The sequence below is a fragment of the Anopheles gambiae genome, chromosome 2, assembly GCF_943734735.2.
Source record: "Anopheles gambiae chromosome 2, idAnoGambNW_F1_1, whole genome shotgun sequence".
Classification (NCBI taxonomy): Eukaryota; Metazoa; Arthropoda; class Insecta; order Diptera; family Culicidae; genus Anopheles; species Anopheles gambiae.
Window position 1 is genome coordinate 93,572,874 of NC_064601.1, and position 20,079 is coordinate 93,592,952.

At 45.8% G+C, this 20,079-nt stretch overlaps 1 protein-coding gene and 1 long non-coding RNA gene across 15 annotated transcripts; one reads left to right on the forward strand and one right to left on the reverse strand.

Moving 5' to 3' along the window:
- Window positions 1-8: 8 nt before the first annotated feature.
- On the reverse strand, window positions 9-19,774 carry LOC1276682 (serine/threonine-protein phosphatase 6 regulatory subunit 1). Of its 14 annotated transcripts, none has more exons than XM_061648155.1 (16): window positions 19,573-19,730; window positions 18,396-18,478; window positions 15,821-16,379; window positions 15,668-15,747; window positions 15,143-15,587; window positions 14,923-15,070; window positions 13,863-14,009; window positions 12,978-13,122; window positions 12,748-12,889; window positions 12,522-12,640; window positions 12,248-12,428; window positions 11,869-12,144; window positions 11,729-11,760; window positions 11,128-11,556; window positions 10,546-11,049; window positions 9-7,669 (listed from the first exon to the last, which is right to left on the reverse strand). In XM_061648155.1, exons 3-16 carry the CDS (start codon window positions 15,875-15,877, stop codon window positions 7,219-7,221), a joined length of 3,156 nt encoding a protein of 1,051 aa, XP_061504139.1. In that variant the 5' UTR covers window positions 15,878-16,379; window positions 18,396-18,478; window positions 19,573-19,730; the 3' UTR covers window positions 9-7,218. The 14 variants fall into 14 exon arrangements, with proteins under 14 accessions (XP_061504139.1, XP_061504138.1, XP_061504141.1 ...); XM_061648154.1 differs by having other exon boundaries at window positions 17,940-18,478; XM_061648157.1 differs by having other exon boundaries at window positions 17,940-18,478; window positions 19,474-19,730.
- LOC133391803 (uncharacterized) lies at window positions 17,372-17,853 on the forward strand. The gene is made up of 2 exons (XR_009765270.1): window positions 17,372-17,460; window positions 17,541-17,853. It is a non-coding gene; the product is annotated as an uncharacterized LOC133391803 (long non-coding RNA).
- Window positions 19,775-20,079: the final 305 nt, after the last annotated feature.

A 20,079-nucleotide genomic window follows, 5' to 3' on the forward strand; every position in this document is an offset into this window, starting at 1 on the left:
CATACATCTTCTTGTGTTACCAAAGTCAGTTTATTATATTTATATAAAAAAAGAAATGAAGGAAAACACTCCCACTCTAATTCCCCCAGCGGTTCTACACAACAAAGAGGCACCGGTACCACCACAGATTCCTTTTTTCGGGTTTTTTACTTCCACACATCCACAACACTTCTCCATCTCGCTTGTTCTAATTCATTCTTTCGCTCCCCTTACGCAAATTACGCTCTCTCTCTCTCTCTCTCTCTCTCTCGTTCTCTCTGTCTCTCTCTCTCTCTCTCTCTGCAACAGGCACCCATGGGTATTTGGGAGGAAAACGCATCATCCAATGAGCACAATTATGATTTTCTAAACACATGTTTTCCCCCCTCTTTCTCTTGTTTGCTTCTCTCTTCGGAGTGTTCGCTCTCTTCTATCAAAACAGAAAATGATTTCGAATTCCCGTTCCTTCCTGCTTCTCTTACTTTGCGTTTCTTTTTGTTTTATCATACATTGTTTCATTGTCTTTTCTTTTATCGGTATGGGTGTGAGAGTGTGACTGTGTTCACGTTTACTTGTTTGTTTTTTTTTATCTACTTTGCTTGTTTTAATCATTGTCTCTTGGTTGGTTTCAGTTTTCATCGGGAGTTTCCTTCTTGAGTGTAAAATGGTGTGTAAGTTAGGTTTTTTTGTTTCTTCTTTTTTTGTTGTTTTATTTTTGCATTTTCTTTCTCGGGTGTAATATTTTACTTTTCTATACTCACCTTCACTTTCGCGCTTGCTGTTCTTCCACCTATCCTTTGCTAATATGCTTCGCTTATCATTCTGTCTAGTAGTATTACTTTTTACTATTTTTTATCTTCATTGTTCAGATTGCAAATATTGCTTCTCTTCGTTTGCTATTATTTTCCAGTAACTTTAGCTGTGTGTGTGTGTGTTTTTTTTTCGTGTTTTTTTCTTATCTTCTCTGTTTCTCTATTTTTTTTATTATTACGATACGTTCTCGATCACTTTCGTGCGTTGATGAATTATGTTATGTGTTACGTTGTGCGCTACCAAAACGAAACTCTTTTTCGAGGTTTGCATTCTGTTTTGCTTGTTTTGCTCCTGTTTGCCAATGTTTTTTTTGTATTTTTTACAAGTCTCGTGGGTTTTTTTTTATTCGCAAACGTAAGGAATTGCGAGAAAGAAGTAAGAGTTTTCTTTTGCGTTCTTTGTCGAACAAACACAATAGAGAAATAAATGGGTAAGCATTTTGGTATAAGGCTTATTATAGCACAGTTTTCAACGTGTTTCAACGCTTGCCTTCTAGTCATTTCCCAAACAAAACAAAAAAGCTCTTTTCATATTTAGCCTTCTGCTATCCCGATTGGAACATCGCGTTGTTTTGGTTTTTCTTTCCTTCACTTTACATATTCACTATCCTTTTGTTTATCTTCTTTTAGCATATACACACACGCACACAAAACACACACTTTCTATCCCGCTGTTTTTTTGTTTCTTTCTTTCACTATAACAGTATATCTAATGCATTCTTTACACTCACACAACTAGGCTTTAGCACAGTTTTCTTCAACCCTGTTTTTGGGAGGGAAAGCACCGTGAAACGCGGCTGAAACTCGTGTTCTAAAAAAAAAACGAGACAAAATTGCACACACACGCACACACACACTTTGAGCAATTTGTTCTGTGTTGGCTGAGAAAGATGGGTGATGGGTGGGCTAGCAAATGCATTCAACAAACCCATGGTTGGTGGCCAAACGGTGTGTGAAGAGTTGGCGAGATATGCATACAACAGTGGTAGCGAGAGATAGACAGCATAAGACAAAATTGCACGTTTTCAGTACGTTACTGGCACAGGGTAGAGAAAGATTCAAATGCGCTCCAACATTGCCGCAGTCGTCGCAGCCGCCGTCGCACCAACAAGTGCAATAGAATTCCGTGGGTTACACATATGCAGGGAGCAGTCTGTTGCGTTTTGTGGGGGAGGGAGGCAGGCCACACATACAATTAGGAACAATCGGATAAAGAACCATCTAAAGCGTCTAAACTTGTGGCATGTTTTTGTTTGTTTTGTTTCTTCATTGGCATTTTCTCGTTGAATTTTCAGTTTCTTCCTCGGTTGAGGTGTTTGTGCGAGTGTGGATGGGTGGGTGTTAGCGTGTGTGTGGGTGTATATGGTTATATTCTCATCGATATGATACGCTTAGTACATGCTAGTACTAAGTTAAAAGCATATACAATTAGTGTCAGCATTTCGGTGCAATGCCTTCCTGAATGTGTCGTTCGTGAATGTGGGCAAGTGTGAATGTATGGTTCCGTCCCCAAGTTTTGTACGTTTGGTTCGTGAGAATGTGTTTTTGGTGTGTTTTTGTCTGCAAAACCGGTGCGCTGCTGTTGCTGCAGTCAAAAGTAGTAATAGTAGTAGTGGTTGTGGTGGTGGTGGTGCTAGTAGCATACAGGGTTTTCCAGGTGTTCTCATAGTTGTGGGACACTTCCTTGACTTTTTCTTATGGGAAGTGGACTTCATATGATAGAAATTGGACTCTATGGCACCCTTTTTGGACAGGCTCTTTCGAAATTCTAATTGGATTTGTCCAACAAGAGTGCTATAGAGTCCAATTCCCATTATATTAAGTTCATTTCACCTAAAAAAGAGTCAATAAAGTTTCCCACAGCTATGAGAACTCCTGGAAAACCCTGTAAAGGGAAAATCAAAACGAGCACGTGTTTGGTCCTCCTTTGCGTCAGCAAATTGTGTCCATGCAGCAGCAACTACCAACTTCAAATGCCGCCAGTTAGGAATGAGCTATTTTCGCGACTTGGAATTTGCTTAATCTTATCTATACACACACACGCGCGCGCGAGAACCATCCACACATAGACACAGTCTAAGACAGTTATATTATACGCGGTACCACCACGGAGAGAATTGAAAAGGGAGTAATAGCGTATTATTGCGTGCATTCTCAACCCGTTCGAAAGCGGTATCCGTCCGTACACGTGCACTCACTCTACGGTTAAACTGTACGTCTTGCAACAATTGTTTCCTTTTGTTTTAGTTTTTTTTATGTGTTTATGTTATACCAGCTTAAAAGACACAGACTTTTGTGTGTATGTGTGAAATGATGTTCCCTCGGAAGACCCAGTACTGTTTGCTTTTTCTTCTTCTTCTTCTTTTTCTCCATTTTTCATAATGTAAATATCAATAGTTCACTTTAATATATATCTGTATATAAGTGTATATATGTACTTTTTCCTTGTTCATTTACTTGCTTTTGCTTCTTTTACGCACACAGACACAGACACACACATACACACCAGAGGAGGCCAAGTAGTTCTTTCTATTAACACCATTAATTACTTTTATATATTCCGGGGGGGGGGGATCGATCTTGGGCGAGCTACAACTAGACCTAAAGGAGCCTGTTACAATTCACACTATTATACCAGCCATTTGTGTGACGCTCGCAGTTCACATTATTTTCCTCTCTTTTTTTGCTTATTTTTTGCGCTTTTCGTTAATTGATAGTAGCTACCATTTTGGTTTGACTTTCCTTTGCTTCGCAATCGGGGCACTTGGTTTGACAAATGAAGGGTAAAAATCATGAACATACACTACCACTCTACCGGTGCCGTTACGCCACCACCAAATGGGACACACTACTGCATTCTGCTGCTTCTCTTTCCCCGTGATCAACGCGAGGAACGTGAGGATTATGGGGAGGATATGCGAGAATGGTGGTGGCCTTCCCCCTCCTCCTTCTCGGGGATCGTGGCTACGATACATTTGCAACAATTGAAGTACTAGTAATAATAATATTGTAAAATCTCTACATGATTGGACGAATTTAGTTCTATAGTTCGTTTCGCGGTTGATATCTTCTTCCCGTGCCTTCCGTTTCTAACCGTTTTTTTTTTGCTTCAGTTTTAGCGAAAATGAAAGACAGATCCAAAACGTTCGATTGCTATGGTTTTCTTCTTTCCTTTCCCTCTAAACTCAATCTAAACTCAATCTTTTGCGCCGCGCAAACTGGACAACCCAACAACGTTTCGCACATTCTCCTGTTTGTATTGCTATAATGCGCCTACCTTCGTTGGAAATACGTGGCTAAACGTGGCTACTGCTAAACCAAGCCACAACCCGAATTATGGACGTGTACGATTAAAGCGCGTTCCGCTTGCATCTTACTGTGTGTGAGCGTCTAGAGTAGTAGAGTAGTAGTAGTAGTAGCAGCAGCAGCAGGGGTTTTATACATTTAGTTTAAGGGCAATTGTGTGCTTCCTTTGATGTATCCGATACATACAACGAACAGAAAACATAATCAAACTTAACAGACTGTTGTTTTGCTACAACAAAAGGGTTAACAAAGCTCCATCGTGGGGTGGGCGCAAAAGCAGAAAACAGGACAGCCAATCTGCCAGACGCAGAGCATGCAGCAGCACTTATTATTGTCGCTTTCTATTGTATGCATGGTACGGTAACGACTATCGACCATAATGAGCATAGTGATATGGGCGACGGACTACCTACACCACACCCCACACGACGGTATGGGGAGGGAACAGTAGTGTGTGGTATGTAATTACTTGCAAGTGTTTTCTTAAATAATCACCTGCGTCTGTGCGTGTGTGTACCATTCAATTAAGCACAATAAAGAACTTTCCCGAACGCGAAAGTTGTTTTTCTACAGCTTTTTTTAAATCCTTTTTAATAGTACGCGCTTTAAAATTTGCGACAAAAGGAAAACCAACAACAGAGGCAACGAAAAAAAAAAGCATTCCCTGTTGCTGAAAACCATTTGATTTGAACCATTTTAGACCCATTCTTTGCTAATAAGACATGTTTCTGGTGTGTTTCCTATACTTAAAAACACACACACACACGCGTTCAAGCTATTACTACATGTGGGAGGGTTTCTCTACTTTCTTTCCCCAGTCCCTCTACCTTACTTACAATAATATGTTACATCCTTGAGTAACTATCGTTTGTTTGTTATCCCTTTTTTGTTTGTGTGTTGATATGACATCAATAGTTTTAGTTTTGGTTTGCGTACATTGTTTTTTTGATTGCTTTCTCTCTCTTTTTCTCTTCTTTTTGTTACCGCTGCTACTAACACACGCGTTGAGCCATCGTTATCGGTACACCCTCACTACACCGCCACCGAACCGACGCAAACCGTAGCAGACAAACAAGGCATTTTATCGACGAACTAACTCAAACAATGCAATGGGGGACAGGTCGGTCGATGAATTGATGCGAAGTTTGTTTGTGTTCCGTGTGATTTTAATTTAATTTACCGCATTGAATTAACAAACACTACTACACAACACCTGCTTGATTTTAAAACGTGTGTCCCGATCATAACCGTTTCGTCATTATCAAAAGATTTTTTTTTCAAATGGCAATCACCATTCAAAACAATAAACTGTTATTTTTGTTTGGGTTTTGTGTGTGTGTGTGTGTATGTATGAGTAATTCCTTGCAACCATTTCTTCGCACGCCCTACTACTACACGCAGTCCATATGAATTAGTTGAAAAGCAAATTTTTACTATAGTTTCACAGCACAATTTGATAACTTGTTTTATGCTAACCGTGTCACAGTACTAATCGACTTTTGCCACGCTCCCTTGCCGGAGGAGCTTTTACTACAAATGTATCTCCCCACGCGCTCTTCCCTCTTGGCTCGCGCCACTACGGGGGATTGAATTAAGATCAGCAGTTGCTTTGGAAGTACAGCAGCAGCGGGTGTACGTGGGTTTTGCGCCTTCTTGTTGTAATTTAGCTATCGTACGAACACTGTGTGAAACGTGTAAAAGAGATATTTGTGCTGTCACCCTGTCTGTGCTGGCTGTGTGTGCTCTGCAGCACTTAAATTGTCGTATTAGGTTGTTGTTTTTTTCTCGCTCTCTCTCTTCCCTCTCAACATACAAAACGCTGTAAGCTAGTAGGTAAGCTAGTATGAGTGTGTGTGTGTGTGTGTGAGGGGGGTATGTCTCGATGTAATCAAACGTCTTACACAAATCAATCGGTTTCTAAGCTCACTTTTTGTTTCCTTCTTTGAACTAATTATTGCTCGAGTTTCTCTAGTGAAACACACACACACACACACACACACACACACACACACACTAACACACACAGAGGTGGTTATCATCATTTTCATTACGGTGGCAAAATAGGAGCTACTTCTTAGGCGAGTAGTGTGTGTGTGTGTATGTGTGTATGTGCTTGAATTTGCAAAAATGGTGCGCGCACGTTACTGCGGCAGCACGTGGCAAGAACTACGGCAAGTCGTTGTGGTCGTGTCCAGGGGGGCTTGTATGCTGGGGCTTTTTTTTCTTTTCTACCGAAGCGAGGGCAAAAGAGCATGTTGCACTAACGTGAGGTAACGTTTAGAGTTTTGGGTGTGTTTTTTTTCTTCTTCTCCGTTTACTATTACGGTACCATATAATGGATCACATTTACTTAAGGCATGACTGATGATCACGGAACGTAAAACATTTCCAAAACTACTGAAAAAAGAACCTATATAGAAAACACTTGATTATTTAAAGTTTGAGATGGCGGAAGCTTCCAACCAAACGAAAAAAAAACCCTGAAAGTAGTAAGATTGCTAAATTCTTGTGTAGAACAATATCTGATTATCTGTTTCTTGCTCCCGCTTTCTCCTCGAAATGCTTTTGCTGCAAAAATTGCAAACGGCTTTGCAATTGCTATGTGAGACACACAATGCGCGTCAATATGCTCTAGGCTTTGCTTGTCTAACTCGTGTAAGGTCGCCCTCGCACAAATTACTATCTCCTGGATGCATGTGATACTTTAAAACACACATGATTATCATATAAGCTCTTATACCATATAAACAAACCTCCCAAATCGCGCATTTTTCTCCTCTCATCTACCGGGAAAGATGCAACTCGTCGATGTGCAAACGAACAGGTGCGCGCACACACACACACACACACATACACGCGTACATATATCGTCGTGCTCGGATCTTCCCCAGTGTGTGTGTGTGTGTCGCTGTGATTATGTGGATTAGCAGTGCACGGTAGTAGTAGTACCGTTTAGGTTCGGTGCAGCAGCAGCATGCTGTACAGGTTGTCGCCGTCTCTGACGGCGGCGTCGATGACGCTGCTTTGGCTGGGTGGCCGTTTCGGTCTGGTGCGCGTGCGTTTGGCGTCGGTGTGGCGATGGTGGGGGATCCCGTTGGCAACGACACGGCGGCGGACACCCTCAATTATCCGGTGAGCCGCTTGTATCGCTCGCATCGGCTGCGGAGCTGCTGCTGCTGTCGCTGGTAGCTGCTGTCGCCTCAACGGTGGGTGCTGCTGTGCTGGCGGCAGTCTCCTCTACCGATGCTGGTGCGGATTCTGGCACTGTTGCTGGTGCAGGCGTTGCTGCTGCAGTTACGGACAAGGAGCTTGCAGCACTGTTGCTTACCTCCTCTTTCGGGGTCATGCTGCTGCTGCTGCTATTGCTTTCATCTCCATTTACCGCTTCGGACTTTTCGACGTCGGTGCAAGTGGCTGGACTAGCTGCTTTCTCCTCTGTGCTACCAACAGCTTCCTTTCGTTCGACGGCACTGTCCGCGGCTGCCATGGTTTCATTATCGGAAGGTACAGCGGTCGGCACATCGGCTACTGTTTGAGTGCTATCGACAACTTTATCATTCACATTGCTGTCACTAGGAGACCGAACAGAGAGAAAAGAAAAACATTACATTCCTTTCAATCCAATACTACACGCACACCTCACCATTACAGGGTTTCGAATCATATCAACCATATCAATCATATCCTATCGAATCAATGAATAGTTCCACCAGTAAAACGAATATTTCAATCGATTAATTGAATCCTGCAAGCATACTGCGGAAGTTTGCATATGTATAATGAAGTGTTGCGTAAGCATACTGTGGAGCTGTCATCAGACTGTGGGTGCCGCTGTAAAGGGATACCTGTGCTGTTTTCTGTAACAAAAAAACATTATCTTGATCTGTTTTCGTGTGGTATCTATCTGTATACATGATAAGCTAATTCAATCCTGGCGCGGAGTCACAATGAATTATGATGATTCAGTAAAATTAACGAAAATTTTTTAGGATGTTTGCAGCGGCACCCACAGTCTGAGCAGCAGCTCCACAGTAGTGATGGGTAAATACATTTTTTTTCCGAAGTCCCCACCCCTCGGAGTCGGACTCGGAGTTGCTCCGACCTGTTTTGCGGGGAGGGGGGGGGGGGGGGGGGGGGGGTTGCCTACGGGAAAACCCTCGGACTCATCGACTCCGAGTCCGGATCAGTCCGGATCAGTCCGGATCAGTCCGGATTACTCCAGTCTACTCCGGATTACTCCGGATCACTCCGGATTACTCCGGATCACTCCGGATCACTCCGGATCACTCCGGATTTGGAATGACTGTCCATTATCGTTTAGACAATTCTTGATGAGTTCATTGACTTTCAAATCGTACATCGAATATGTACGAAAACTGATCCGGACTGATCCGGAGTGATCCGGAGTAATCCGGAGTAATCCGGAGTAATCCGGAGTGATCCGGAATAATCCGGAGTAATCCGGAGTGATCCGGAGTAATCCGGAGTGATCCTGAGTAATCCGGAGTGATCCGGACTGATCCGGACCGATCCGGAGTCGAATCCAGTTATGATCCGGAGCCGGAGACATATTTTGCGCACCGGAGTCGGAGTTGATCCATGACTCCGCTCCGGATTACCCATCACTACTCCACAGTATGCTGCTTGCCAAATTACCCTATTGGGTTGCTTACTTACTTACTTAAATGTATGCATATTTGTACTTTGATGCAGATGCAGCACAAGTTTACAACTACCTACGTTAGAACTTCACTTTCTTGCAGTATTTTTAATACACTGTGGCAGAAATTTTCCATTCGTAAAAGAAGGGTTTTTGCATTATCCTAATTATCTTATATTAACCTAATTTACCCTAAACCTAAATTTATTTTGGGGCGATTTCACGCACTGCCCTTTGTGTAGACAACCTGCATTTTTCTATTAGCTTGTTCGTTTGCTGCTGTATGATATCATCAAGTGGTGTTACTCCGATCTGAATTACTACTGAATCGGTTGCAATTTGCTATCTCTGGGGCCCTTCACGATTCTAGTCAGATTTTTTTTTATATAGAGCTTGACAGTTGGAGGCTGAAATCATGTAATCACTCCATACAAAACCACACACAAAACTAGCCTGCCATTTTCAGCCTAGATTATTTTAGCCTTAAAGCTAGAATTAGATTGTAGTACTTGCTCAAAGGCGGTGGTGTTGGAAAACAAGGTGGTGTTTTCATTTATCCTAAGTTGCATTAAAGAGATCAGGTGGTGGAATCTAGAATCAAAGTGTTTGTAGACCAGGTGGTCTTATAGCATGTTTTTTAATAACCAAATTTGAACGTCACTTTTTGGCAAGACGGGTGAAAATTTTTGCTCAAACAGGCTTTCTGGTAGCTTGCCGACTAAACAAATCATTACTGATATCTTCATGCAGAAGCAGAAATTATAAAATTCAGCCTTCTAAATACATACACCTTGGGCTTATAGCCCACCTGTATACTATATCCACTTTGATAGCTGCTCGAAAACTGCTATACAATGCCAACAGCTGACTGAAAATTCAGCCTACGATCTGAAAACGGGAAGGGGCCCATTCTTAGCATTTTATTCAATATCATCTGTATTTTTGGCGATGTACCCTTGCACATGTCGTCCATGTCCCAGGCCACCGCAAAGTACCGCTGGTTGGATGATTTGCTTCGATGGATTTTCCTTGGATTTGGATGACTGCTAATTTGTTTGGAAAGCAAAGTCTGCGCGATATCAGTGGGTATAAACTCATTAAGAGAGCTCATCCTGGCGTAGGATGCACTTAACCTATCCGTGGGAGTGCATCTTACTATCCAACGTGAGGCCCAAATATTTCACTTTACTAGTCCATTCCACACCAGACGACCGTTAATCACAACCCTGCTGCAATAGTTTGAACCAAAGACCGTCTGCTTCGATGTGGGACAATCATGAGCTGAGTCTAGGCAACGTTTACACGAGTTTTCGTTGTAGCATAATGTACAAAAGTATCAAGGCAGCACTGAACACGACGGTTTACCTCGGGCAGTGATCTACCCTGCACCGCAAAAGCAGTATCGTGCCTGCGAATAACAAAGACTGACCATCACAATGTACAATAGTATACAATAGTGAACCCAGCAAACTACCATGTGGCACTCCGGCCGGAAGTAAGTGCGAGTCTTAGAGCACCCAGCGCTACCCAGTCAGGTCATTTGTTGTCAGGTACCATCGGGATGCCAAATGTGCCAAAGTTTGTGGACAAGTCCACCGTGCCAGCCATTGTCAAATACCTTTTCGACACATCTAACCTTTGCGACCAGCCTATTCGGTTGTAACACTCCATTATAAAATTGCTAACTTCCACAGTATGCTTGCACGATTCAACTAACCGGTTGAAACATTCCCTTTACCGGTTTGAACTATTCCATTGTATGATTCGCAAACCCCTTATTATGCTTACCTCACTTCCTGTGCATCCTTTGCTTCGGTCGATTTTTCTGCCGCCTCCAGGAATGGGTCCTGCTGTACGCTTTCGGGCACTTTTCCGACCTCTCCCCCACTGGGCGTGGCTTGGTCCACGGTTGGCGGTATCGAGTTCGCGTTAAAGATGTCCGCATTTTCGAAATCGAAAAGTACACTGGCCGCATCGAACGCTGCAGCAGCGCCGGCCGGTTCGTACCGCAGCGTACCGTCGCCGGACGTCGCCCCAGACAGGGAAAGGCCACCGAAGGATGGGTCGCTGCGGGCGGCGGCGGAATTGCCCACCGCACCGAGCGCCGACTCGAAATCGGCAAAGTTGTCCTCGAGCAGGGCCGCCGACGGTGGGCCCGTTTCGTTGACCGCCTGCAGAAACTTCAAAATGTTGTGATTCATGCCACCGGTCAGCGGCACGTCACTGTTGCTCTCGCTGTCGACCAGCCCGGACGATGCCAGCGCACCGAAATCAAAGTCCGATTTCTGACCACTGAAAGGGAAGGGTATGAAAAGCGATAAGTAAGTAAAGGGAGCAACCCACAAGTGTGTCGCCGTCGGCGCAACTCACAGCAAACCGTCGTCGCCCAGCAGCATATCTTTGGAGGCGTGGTGGTCGTCGTCGTCGTTGTTCTGCCCACCACCACCGGGCGCCGACTGTAACGGTGCAAACGGATCGCCATCCTCGCCATCGTCGCCATCGTCGTCGTGCTCGTGCGTCTTTGCCCGCTCGCCGAACATGGCGCTCTGCATGCCGAACGGATCGTCCCCGGCAAGGCTGTCCAGGTTGGTGGGGGGCCGGCTGTTAGGCAGGGTCAGGATCTGGGCGGCCGAGTCGCCAAAATCGTCCCACCGGTCCGAGGTGCCCTCCGATGCCTTTAGCTCTTCCGCGAAGTCAAAGCTGTTGAACGCAAAGTTGATGCATTCCAGCAGCTGGTCCATTTCCACCTTGCTTGGCGGAGTATCGCACGGCATCATATCGCCAAGCGGTTCTCGCTCTCTGCCGGTTCGCAACGCGCAAATGGGCCGCAACGAAATAAAAAAAGGAAACGAAGTAAAAGGATACTTTTAGTGGACGGGGGTTCAGCAGTTGGGCAAAATTCCTCCTCCCAACCAGGCAGTTTTTTTTTTTTTTTTGAGGGTTTTTGGAGGGGGCGCAAGATAATACTTACAGTGAGCAGATACGATAAGGATCCTGACCAGCCTGTCGGGGGACGTCGTCGGGTGGATTGAAATAACATGTGGCATTACTCAATTAGTCAACACACACACAAACACATCGCATCGTTTTTACGAGCGGTTGCAGACTTACCAAAAACTTCTTCTGCATGCCTAGGTGATTTAACAACTGACTATTCTCGGATTCCATATAGCAAGCCCAATTCGACATCTGCTCCTCATCCGGAAGCGTCGCGTGTACCATACCGCGGAATTCCTTCGAGAGGTTTACGGAGGTCATAAGCGTATCGCACATCTCGATGAGATGTCCAGTATACCCTAATTGTTTAACGCACAAGCTTTCGTTGGGTGTTACGGCATCTACAAATAGTTTCAACAGTTTCGGCGCCAGCTGAAAATCCGTTATGATCTGGCCGGCCAACGGGGAAAAAATGGGGCAAAAACCGAAATTCGTGAAAGGAAAGGTAAACCATTAAACCGCAAATCAATACCGCCCGCTCCACACCACTTACATATCGCTGCAGGCTCGAGATAGCGAGTTTGTTATCTCCCTCGCCGCTGCTGCCGTCGCCCTGGTCGAACGACGCGACGGCATAGTTGATGCAAACTTTAACACGCCCGTGAAGGAAGTTGTTCCAAATGTATTGCTCGAAGAGGCTGAGCAAGGTGTCGAAATAGTCCGTTTCACAAATCCTGCAAATTGAGCACGGGAGAGAGAGCGAGAGTGAGTGTGTGGTTTAGGGCAAGAGAACCAGAATTGTGGCTCGCTCCACAAGGGCGACTTACGCGGCAATAAGTTCTTTGTTTTCCGTCTCTATTAATACTGTAAATAGATAGCAAATCTGAAGTCTCACGTTGCCCAGCGGTGGTGCCAGTGAGCCGAAGGTGGTAACTATGTCCGGTTTCTGTGGTAATCGAACACACACACACACACACAATATAAATATACCGAACCTAGCAGGGTGGGGGGGGGGGGGGGGAGAAGGTGGAAGAGGGCAGGAGCAGTGCTTACCGCAGGCGGGTTCTTGAGGATCGCGACAAGGTCGGCAACGCGCAGCTTGATAACGTTGGCCAGACGTGCCACGAGCAGATCGTGGTGCTCCTTCTCCGCATCGATCACAATTTGCAGTGCCGTATCCGAGACCGGTTCTTGGCTGTAGTGGGATTTGGGTAAATGTAAGAAAAAAAAAACGGTATAAGGACTGCGAACCCAAGCAGCCCGTGAGGACCCGTGGCACTCACATTATCGTGTTTTCTAGCAGTCTTAGGATGATTTGAATTCCGGCAATGATTGCACTTTCTTCGCCATTTGCTTCGAGAATGATGTCGAGCAGCTGTTTCGTTGTTTCTTCACTTTCCAGCGTGTCTAGAATCGGGTCCGAGGTAACTGGAAAATAAGTTTAAGAAAAAAAAAAGAGTAACATAACCGTTTAGTGCGCGTTCTACGGCATGGAGGACAGGGAAAACAGGGTAGGGTAGGTAAACGATCATCCGCAGATGGTGTTGTGTAGGTAAAATCCAATCAGAAGAACTTTCAAACGTACAACGCACAACAGGATATGGCAACAAACGATTGCTGTTTAAAGATCTTCTGTGGGATTTTCGTGGCAATGACGCAAGTGTACAAGTGAAATAAAAAGGAATTTAAGTCAGCAACGAACAGGGCGATGGGAAAGGGGAACTGAACCTAAAACAACAAACACACGAAAAAAAAACAAAACAAAACCATAAATGTAGCAAAAAAAAAGCGAAAAATAACAACCTGAAGGAAGGATAAGAAGCATCTTCGCGATAAAGCGCGATTATGTGGTCAAAATGGTCCAAACAGTCCAAATAAAAGAGGAAATAAGAAATCAACCCAAAAAACCACCTGTGTTAGCTAATACACACTTCTCACACACATGTAAAGAGCGTGAGCTGCTTGTTCAAAGTTGAAAGCTACTTGGGAATTATGTGTGTGTGTGTTGTGTGCCAAGGAATCGGCCGAAATCGGCAAAATATGTTGCAACAAGTGCAAACCAAACGATGCAGAAAAAGAAATTCAACGAAAAAACGGAACGGAAACTGGAGGATTGACTGTGTGTGTGAGAGTGTGTACGGGGTGGGTTGTGGTACATTGTATATTACCTTGAAAGCGAGACGAAATCTTGCCCAGAATCGATGGAATGGTACTGCTTAGGTTGAAGTTGAAAATGGTTTTCAGTTCGTTAGGGAGAATTTTGGATTTCAGATTGTCGATCCGCTTACAAGTACTTTGCAGTCGGAACGTCCCTTCTAGGGCAACAGGTAAATGCCGATGAAAGAAAACACACACACACACACACACACACACACACACACACACACACACACACACACACACACACACACACACACACACACACACACACACACACACACACACACACACACACACACACACACACACACACACACACATACACGCAATTTTGGGGGTTTCATACAGTTATTTAGTCGGTCGGTTAGGTTACAGCACGCAGTGCGGATGCATCATGAGCATCATTCATCATTGAGGAGATGGGACGATTGGTGGGTGGTGGTGTTGGTGGTGTGTGCATTATTGTTGTGTTGTTGTGGCATTTTTGGATTTGATTTTTTGGGGCGGCAGGGGGATGGTATGGGTTTAGTTTAATAACAAACAGAAGTAGTTTTTAGTTACCGCGCGTGGGGGAAGTTTCGTGGGTGAAAGACACAGTGGGAGAAGAGAGAGAGAGAGAGAAAAAGAAAGAAAACAGTGAAGTTTTAAAAGAAATGCAATTGTGTAGTAGTGTAGGTGCGTGTTGTTTATAAGAAAGCGAATAATTGAAAAATAATATTAAAGGAAAATGACGAAAAAATAGACAAGCCTAATCAAGCCGCTTTGTCTGTAAGAAACTGTATTCCTTTTAAAGGCCAAAGCTAAGTAAATCAAAATATGCCAAAAGCACAAGCAAAAACCAATGCTATGTGGGTCCGTTTGAGGTGATTCGCAAAGGGGTGGGTGGTATAGAAGGATCATACAATGAAATGAAATGGAACACAAAAACATTAGAAACAAAACCAAACCTAAGGGGGAAAACAAGTCTTTAGGCAAAAGTTTCAAAATTTGCTAAAATCAACGTTCACTTCTAGAGCAAATACACGAAAGGGGATGTTCACACATCCAGTATTGTCATTGCGTACACACCTTTGTCCTGCTGCTCGTTCTGGCGCTTACACCGGCTGATCTTGATGAGCTCGATGAGGAACTGGGAAGCATTGTAATGCTTCTGGTCCTGGCCCGGCTGCTTGAGTAAGGCAATGATTTCGGCCACCAGCTTCTGCTCGTTCAGCCACTGTTGGGCGGGGAAAATTGGACAAAATCATTAGCATCAAGCACACACACACACATACACAGCGCCTCATACCTCCAACAGTTCGGACTTGAGCTCGGCATCCTCGATGTCGGTGATGTGGGACAGCAGCAGATCGCTCACGACCTGGTTGCCAAAGTGCTTCAGCATCGACGGCAGGAAACCTTTCTTCGACTTGATAAACTCTAATACTTGCAGGCACACAGATTTGTAGGAGAAGTAGTCCTGCTCGTTCTGCTTCGCGATCAGCATGCCGAACGTTTTGCAGAAGAACGAGGTCAGCAGCGGGTTGAGCGGCGGCTCCTTCAGCAGGAAGCTGTACAGCTTGTTTAGGAAGTTCTGGTTCTCGACGAGGTGCGTTTTGAAGGACGGCACATCGCTGGTCAGTATTTCGCACGCCATGTTGGAATGCATGAAGCGTATATTGTCGTCCAAATCGGCGGCCGGCTCCTGTATGATGAGATCGATCAGCGCATCGAAGTTTTCGGTGCGATTTAAGCTGCGGGCAGGATGGGAGGGGGGAAAAACAAACAATGTCAATCGTGGTAAGGAGCAGAAGGGCTCAGTGCTCCTACTTACTATTGTATCAGCTTGGGATTCTGGCTTTTACATTCTTGTAGAACGTTTTCGTAGTCCAGCACCTCGGCAAGGGTTACACCCTGGTAAGTGGAGGGGAAATGAAGCATATCATTAATAACTTCCCCCTGGCCAACAGCAACAGCCAGCTCTTACCTCTTTGCTAAGCAGTGCGTCGATATCGGACTGCATACTGAGCGAGTCCCAAAACATGATGCCTCGTTTGTATCGTATCTTGACGGAGCAGATGGCAATCGGCCAATCGGCGATTGCAGGTTGCGGGATTCAGTTAAGGCAAGCTCCCGGCCGCTTACTGTACACGTACCTGGTGCTACGGTGGTACGACGGTGATAGAGCACAGCGCGCGGGGGGGTAACGCGTGAACAACAACAACAATCCGGAGGGGGGTTCGGAACCGTCTTTATCACACACACACAAGGACACAAAGTGTGCACTCCTTCTGCTCTCTGTATTAGTCTTGCATGCCTCTCGTGCACGGCTTGCACCACAGAGACTCCACAATCACAGTGGAAGGACAAATGAAGCGTTAATGCTCGGTGGTTGGTGGTTGTGCTAGCTTTCGTTGAGGCTGTACACGGTTTCGGGGGTTGAAACACAACTTTTCCTAGTGCGATTTCGCTAACATGATACAATCCTGTGGATGCAATCGACTACACTTCCTTTTGCGCTACGAGCCGACCTAGATAACACAGCACTGTAACGAAACGACAGAAGAGAGCTTATATTAGTTTCGTTTCGCTATAGGGAATCGTTAAAATCGAACCGCTAATACAGTAAATGAGATAAATCGAATTGAAAATTGCCCCGAAACACGCGCTCAAACAACAAGCGTACACGAACGAAATCGCATGGGAATGCGCGACCGGCCCCACTCGATGCGGCTCATCGATTGTGGCCCGAGTCAAAACGGAACTCTGTCGAAAGTCGGTACAAATCTTTTATTTTTAACCCAAAGACCATTCTCTCCCCTTCACCCAGACCGGGGCCCAGCCCAGCCCAGCCCAGGTCGTCACAATCCACACCATCGACACTGGCGGGACGGGAGGGAGGAGGACGGGTAGGCAAATTCATTACCCTTCCCACAGAGGGGAGGGGGAGGGGGAGGGGGGGGGAATAGTGGAACAGCTCGTCCACTGTCACACTACATGACTCGCGTGATAGCACCAAGTTGCGTCGTTAGAATTTTGATTTGTCCGTTCATCTGGGCCGCGATGGGTCATACTTTTCTTGCATCTTCATCTCGTTCTTCGATTCGATATTGCCCAAACAGCAAAGAGGCTGAATGGAAAATAGCCGTGCCGCCGGAAAATACGGCCCCCTCTTGGATCACACACTGTTCTCTCTTTTGACAGCATTGAGCATTGATGCAGGTGACCGTGACAAACGATAACGTAACTTAACGCGATGCCTCCTCCTTCAACTGGGTACTCTCCCTCCACCCCCCCTCCCTCTCTTACGCGGAGAAAACTCTGAATGGGATGCAAAAAAAGGGGTGGGGGGCTCGGAATTGTTTGTGCTTTTGTGTTCGCGTACTTCGGCGTAGTTCTGTCACTGACGTCAAGCAAAGAATGGGATGGGACGACGAGAGGCCAATTCATATTTTTATCAATCAGGCAGAACACACACACACACACACAGCCCGGTTTGTAAGGGGGTAGAAGACGTGTGTGAAGGGAGTATGCGGCCCTGTGTGGGACAATTAGGGTGACGATTAGTTGTGATAAGGAAAAGTTACACATTACACAAAGAGTGTGTAACGCGTGCGGCATCGCTAAGTAAGCTCTAATTAAGCTGCTCTAATTTGGTAACATATTTGAAAAATCTATTATCTGTGTGGCGGCGATCGGTGGATCAGCCCACATCCATCCAATTAACGTCTGGAAGGCATGGCAAACAGTCTACATTGTTGTAATCACACCGTGGACCCGAGATAAATGCATTCCGCGGCTCCGGGATTGTGTTACAGGAAAAATATTCCTCCCAGCTCCGCAGTTAGGCCGCACCAGCAGCAGTAGTAGGCTGTTTCACGCTTGTTGCTCGGTTGTTAAGCAATTCAGCCAACCAGAACAAAACCGGCCGCCCTTCCACCTTCCGGCACACGGACACACGACGGCTGATGATGGAGCGATGGAGAAAAGTAGTGTACGCGTACGGGGGCTAGTGGTCTGCTAGAATTGTGAAATCACAAGATTAAAGCAAAAGCTAAATGATCGCTGCTAGTGCCCTCGGGTTCGTGCCACCATAGCATACTAACCTGAACAAAGATCACAGATATCTCGCGCACATGAACACAATCCCCACGAAACCCTGCAGAGCCAGCCGGCAGACACACTAAATTGTTGTCTAAAACTAATTTGGTGTCGGCACTTTTGTCCGGAGATGATATGAATACACGCACAACTAGACACACAGACACAGTGATTTGTTGTCGAATGCTAATCCCTATTCTTCTGTACACCGAAACTTTTCTTCCCGACGCTCGCACAGGGTTCGTGTGTGCACTATTTTGCCTTTCAAGGATTGCTTTGTTCCAAAGATGAGGTGCACAACAGTGCGGGGGTCGGTCGTCATGCACTGGGAAAGCACCAAAAAACTATTGCCACTTCCGGCCAGTGGTAGACCATCTAGCAGAACAGCTCAAACCCAGCAGCACAACAGCACAACTCGTTTCAGCACACGTACACACACACACACACACATACACACTTACGCACTAGTGACGACGTTCGTGATAAGAGGTGTCGGAACGACACACAGAAACCACCCGGTAGCGATGTGTTCGTGGTGCCGATGCTAGAAAATAGAAAATAGACAACGTTGTAAGACTGGGGGGCGGGGTTAGAAGGGAAGGTAAACTTAAAAAAGAAAACAACACAAAAATACTACGCGCTTCTTGCCCGATTTATGGGAGACGTGTGTATGTGTGTGTGTGTGTGTGTGTGTGTGTGTGGAGGGGGTGATAGGCCACCCGATCAGCCCCCGATCCGCGTGGCCGGGGTGTAATTTTAGCATATCAGAAGAGCCAATTCCGATGCTGCGTTCCGTTCCTGTTGCTTCTCGCGAGTGTCTTTTCTACTATGTCCCTTTTTTTTGGTTGGGAGGGTTGGGTGGATGCGTGGGAGTTGTTTTTTTTTTCTTCCGTGCCTCAAACCACATACACACCAACGCACACATACAGTCGAAATGCGTGTAGAGGGTAGCTTGATTACGGTGGACAGGGACTCGACGGTGGTTACCGAACCGATAGCTGACCTTGGTTCTTCCCCCTGTGTATGAAAATCGATCTCCAGGGGGGGGGGGGGGGGGGGGAGAGGTAGATAGAGCGGGGTGCAGTCCCTTTCCGTGTAAAAAAGGCAGTGCCAGCCGGAGCAAAGGAACAGCAGCAGTTCAACAGCCTCGGCTGCTGCGATCAATATGCGACTTTGCACCGGGAGGTAACGGAGCACTTCACGAGCATAACTATGCAATTCGACACACGGCGGCACACGTACATTTCAATGCAGCAGCACCGGACCAGAACAAAAAGCAAGGATGATGACTTGTGCTTATCGCATCCGGACAGCACATTGGTGCACAACCTCTCGTGCCTCGCTGTGACGTTCACTTGCTACGACGGCAAAATCGGAGGTTAATATGCAACCGGGCAGGAGGATAATTTGTCGTGATTTTTCACTTCAACATTCTCGACCGCCGCATGAGTCACACTGCTGCTGCTGCTGCGGCGCCGTACATTGTTCGACATCGGTGGTGGTTGGTTGCACTCGGGGTCTTTTTTTCTTTTGCTTTACTTTTGTTGCCTCCGCTCTCACGCCCGTGCGATTTTGGCCGCACGGAGAACACACCACAACACAGCCCTGCAAAAAACGCTGCAAAAAGGGACGGTGTACCTGCTGCACTGGAGTGGAAGTTCGGTTTCCGGTAGTCCGGGCCGGGTAAAATTCCGTAAAGGACGCGAACGACGCAGAGCGATTCTCTTTTGCACAAGTCCACTTCCACTCTTGGCGATCTATTTTTTTCGTTGGCAAATAAAATGGTGAAAGTCAGAAGGGAAGGGTGGGAGCGCGAGGTGTGCGCCCAGGCAGCAGATTCCGGCCAGTGTGGCCAGATTATTTTGGCGGTATTCGGTAGGCACATCAAAATGTTATCGGTAGTTTTCGGTAGGTTAAAACTCGAAACTTAACTCGCGTTAAAAGAAGTAAAAGCGAAAGAAGTGTTAAGCGTGATGGGGGGGGGGGTGTACAAATGCGCAAAATTAAAGTTCCATTTCAAAAGAATATGCATCCTTTACTTAGGATATGGATTAGATTTGGTTCAGCGGTTACACAAATGAAGGTCTTTCTGAAGTGTTGATCTGAAAATGGTACTAGGAATTCTAAACCAAAGAATAACTAAGA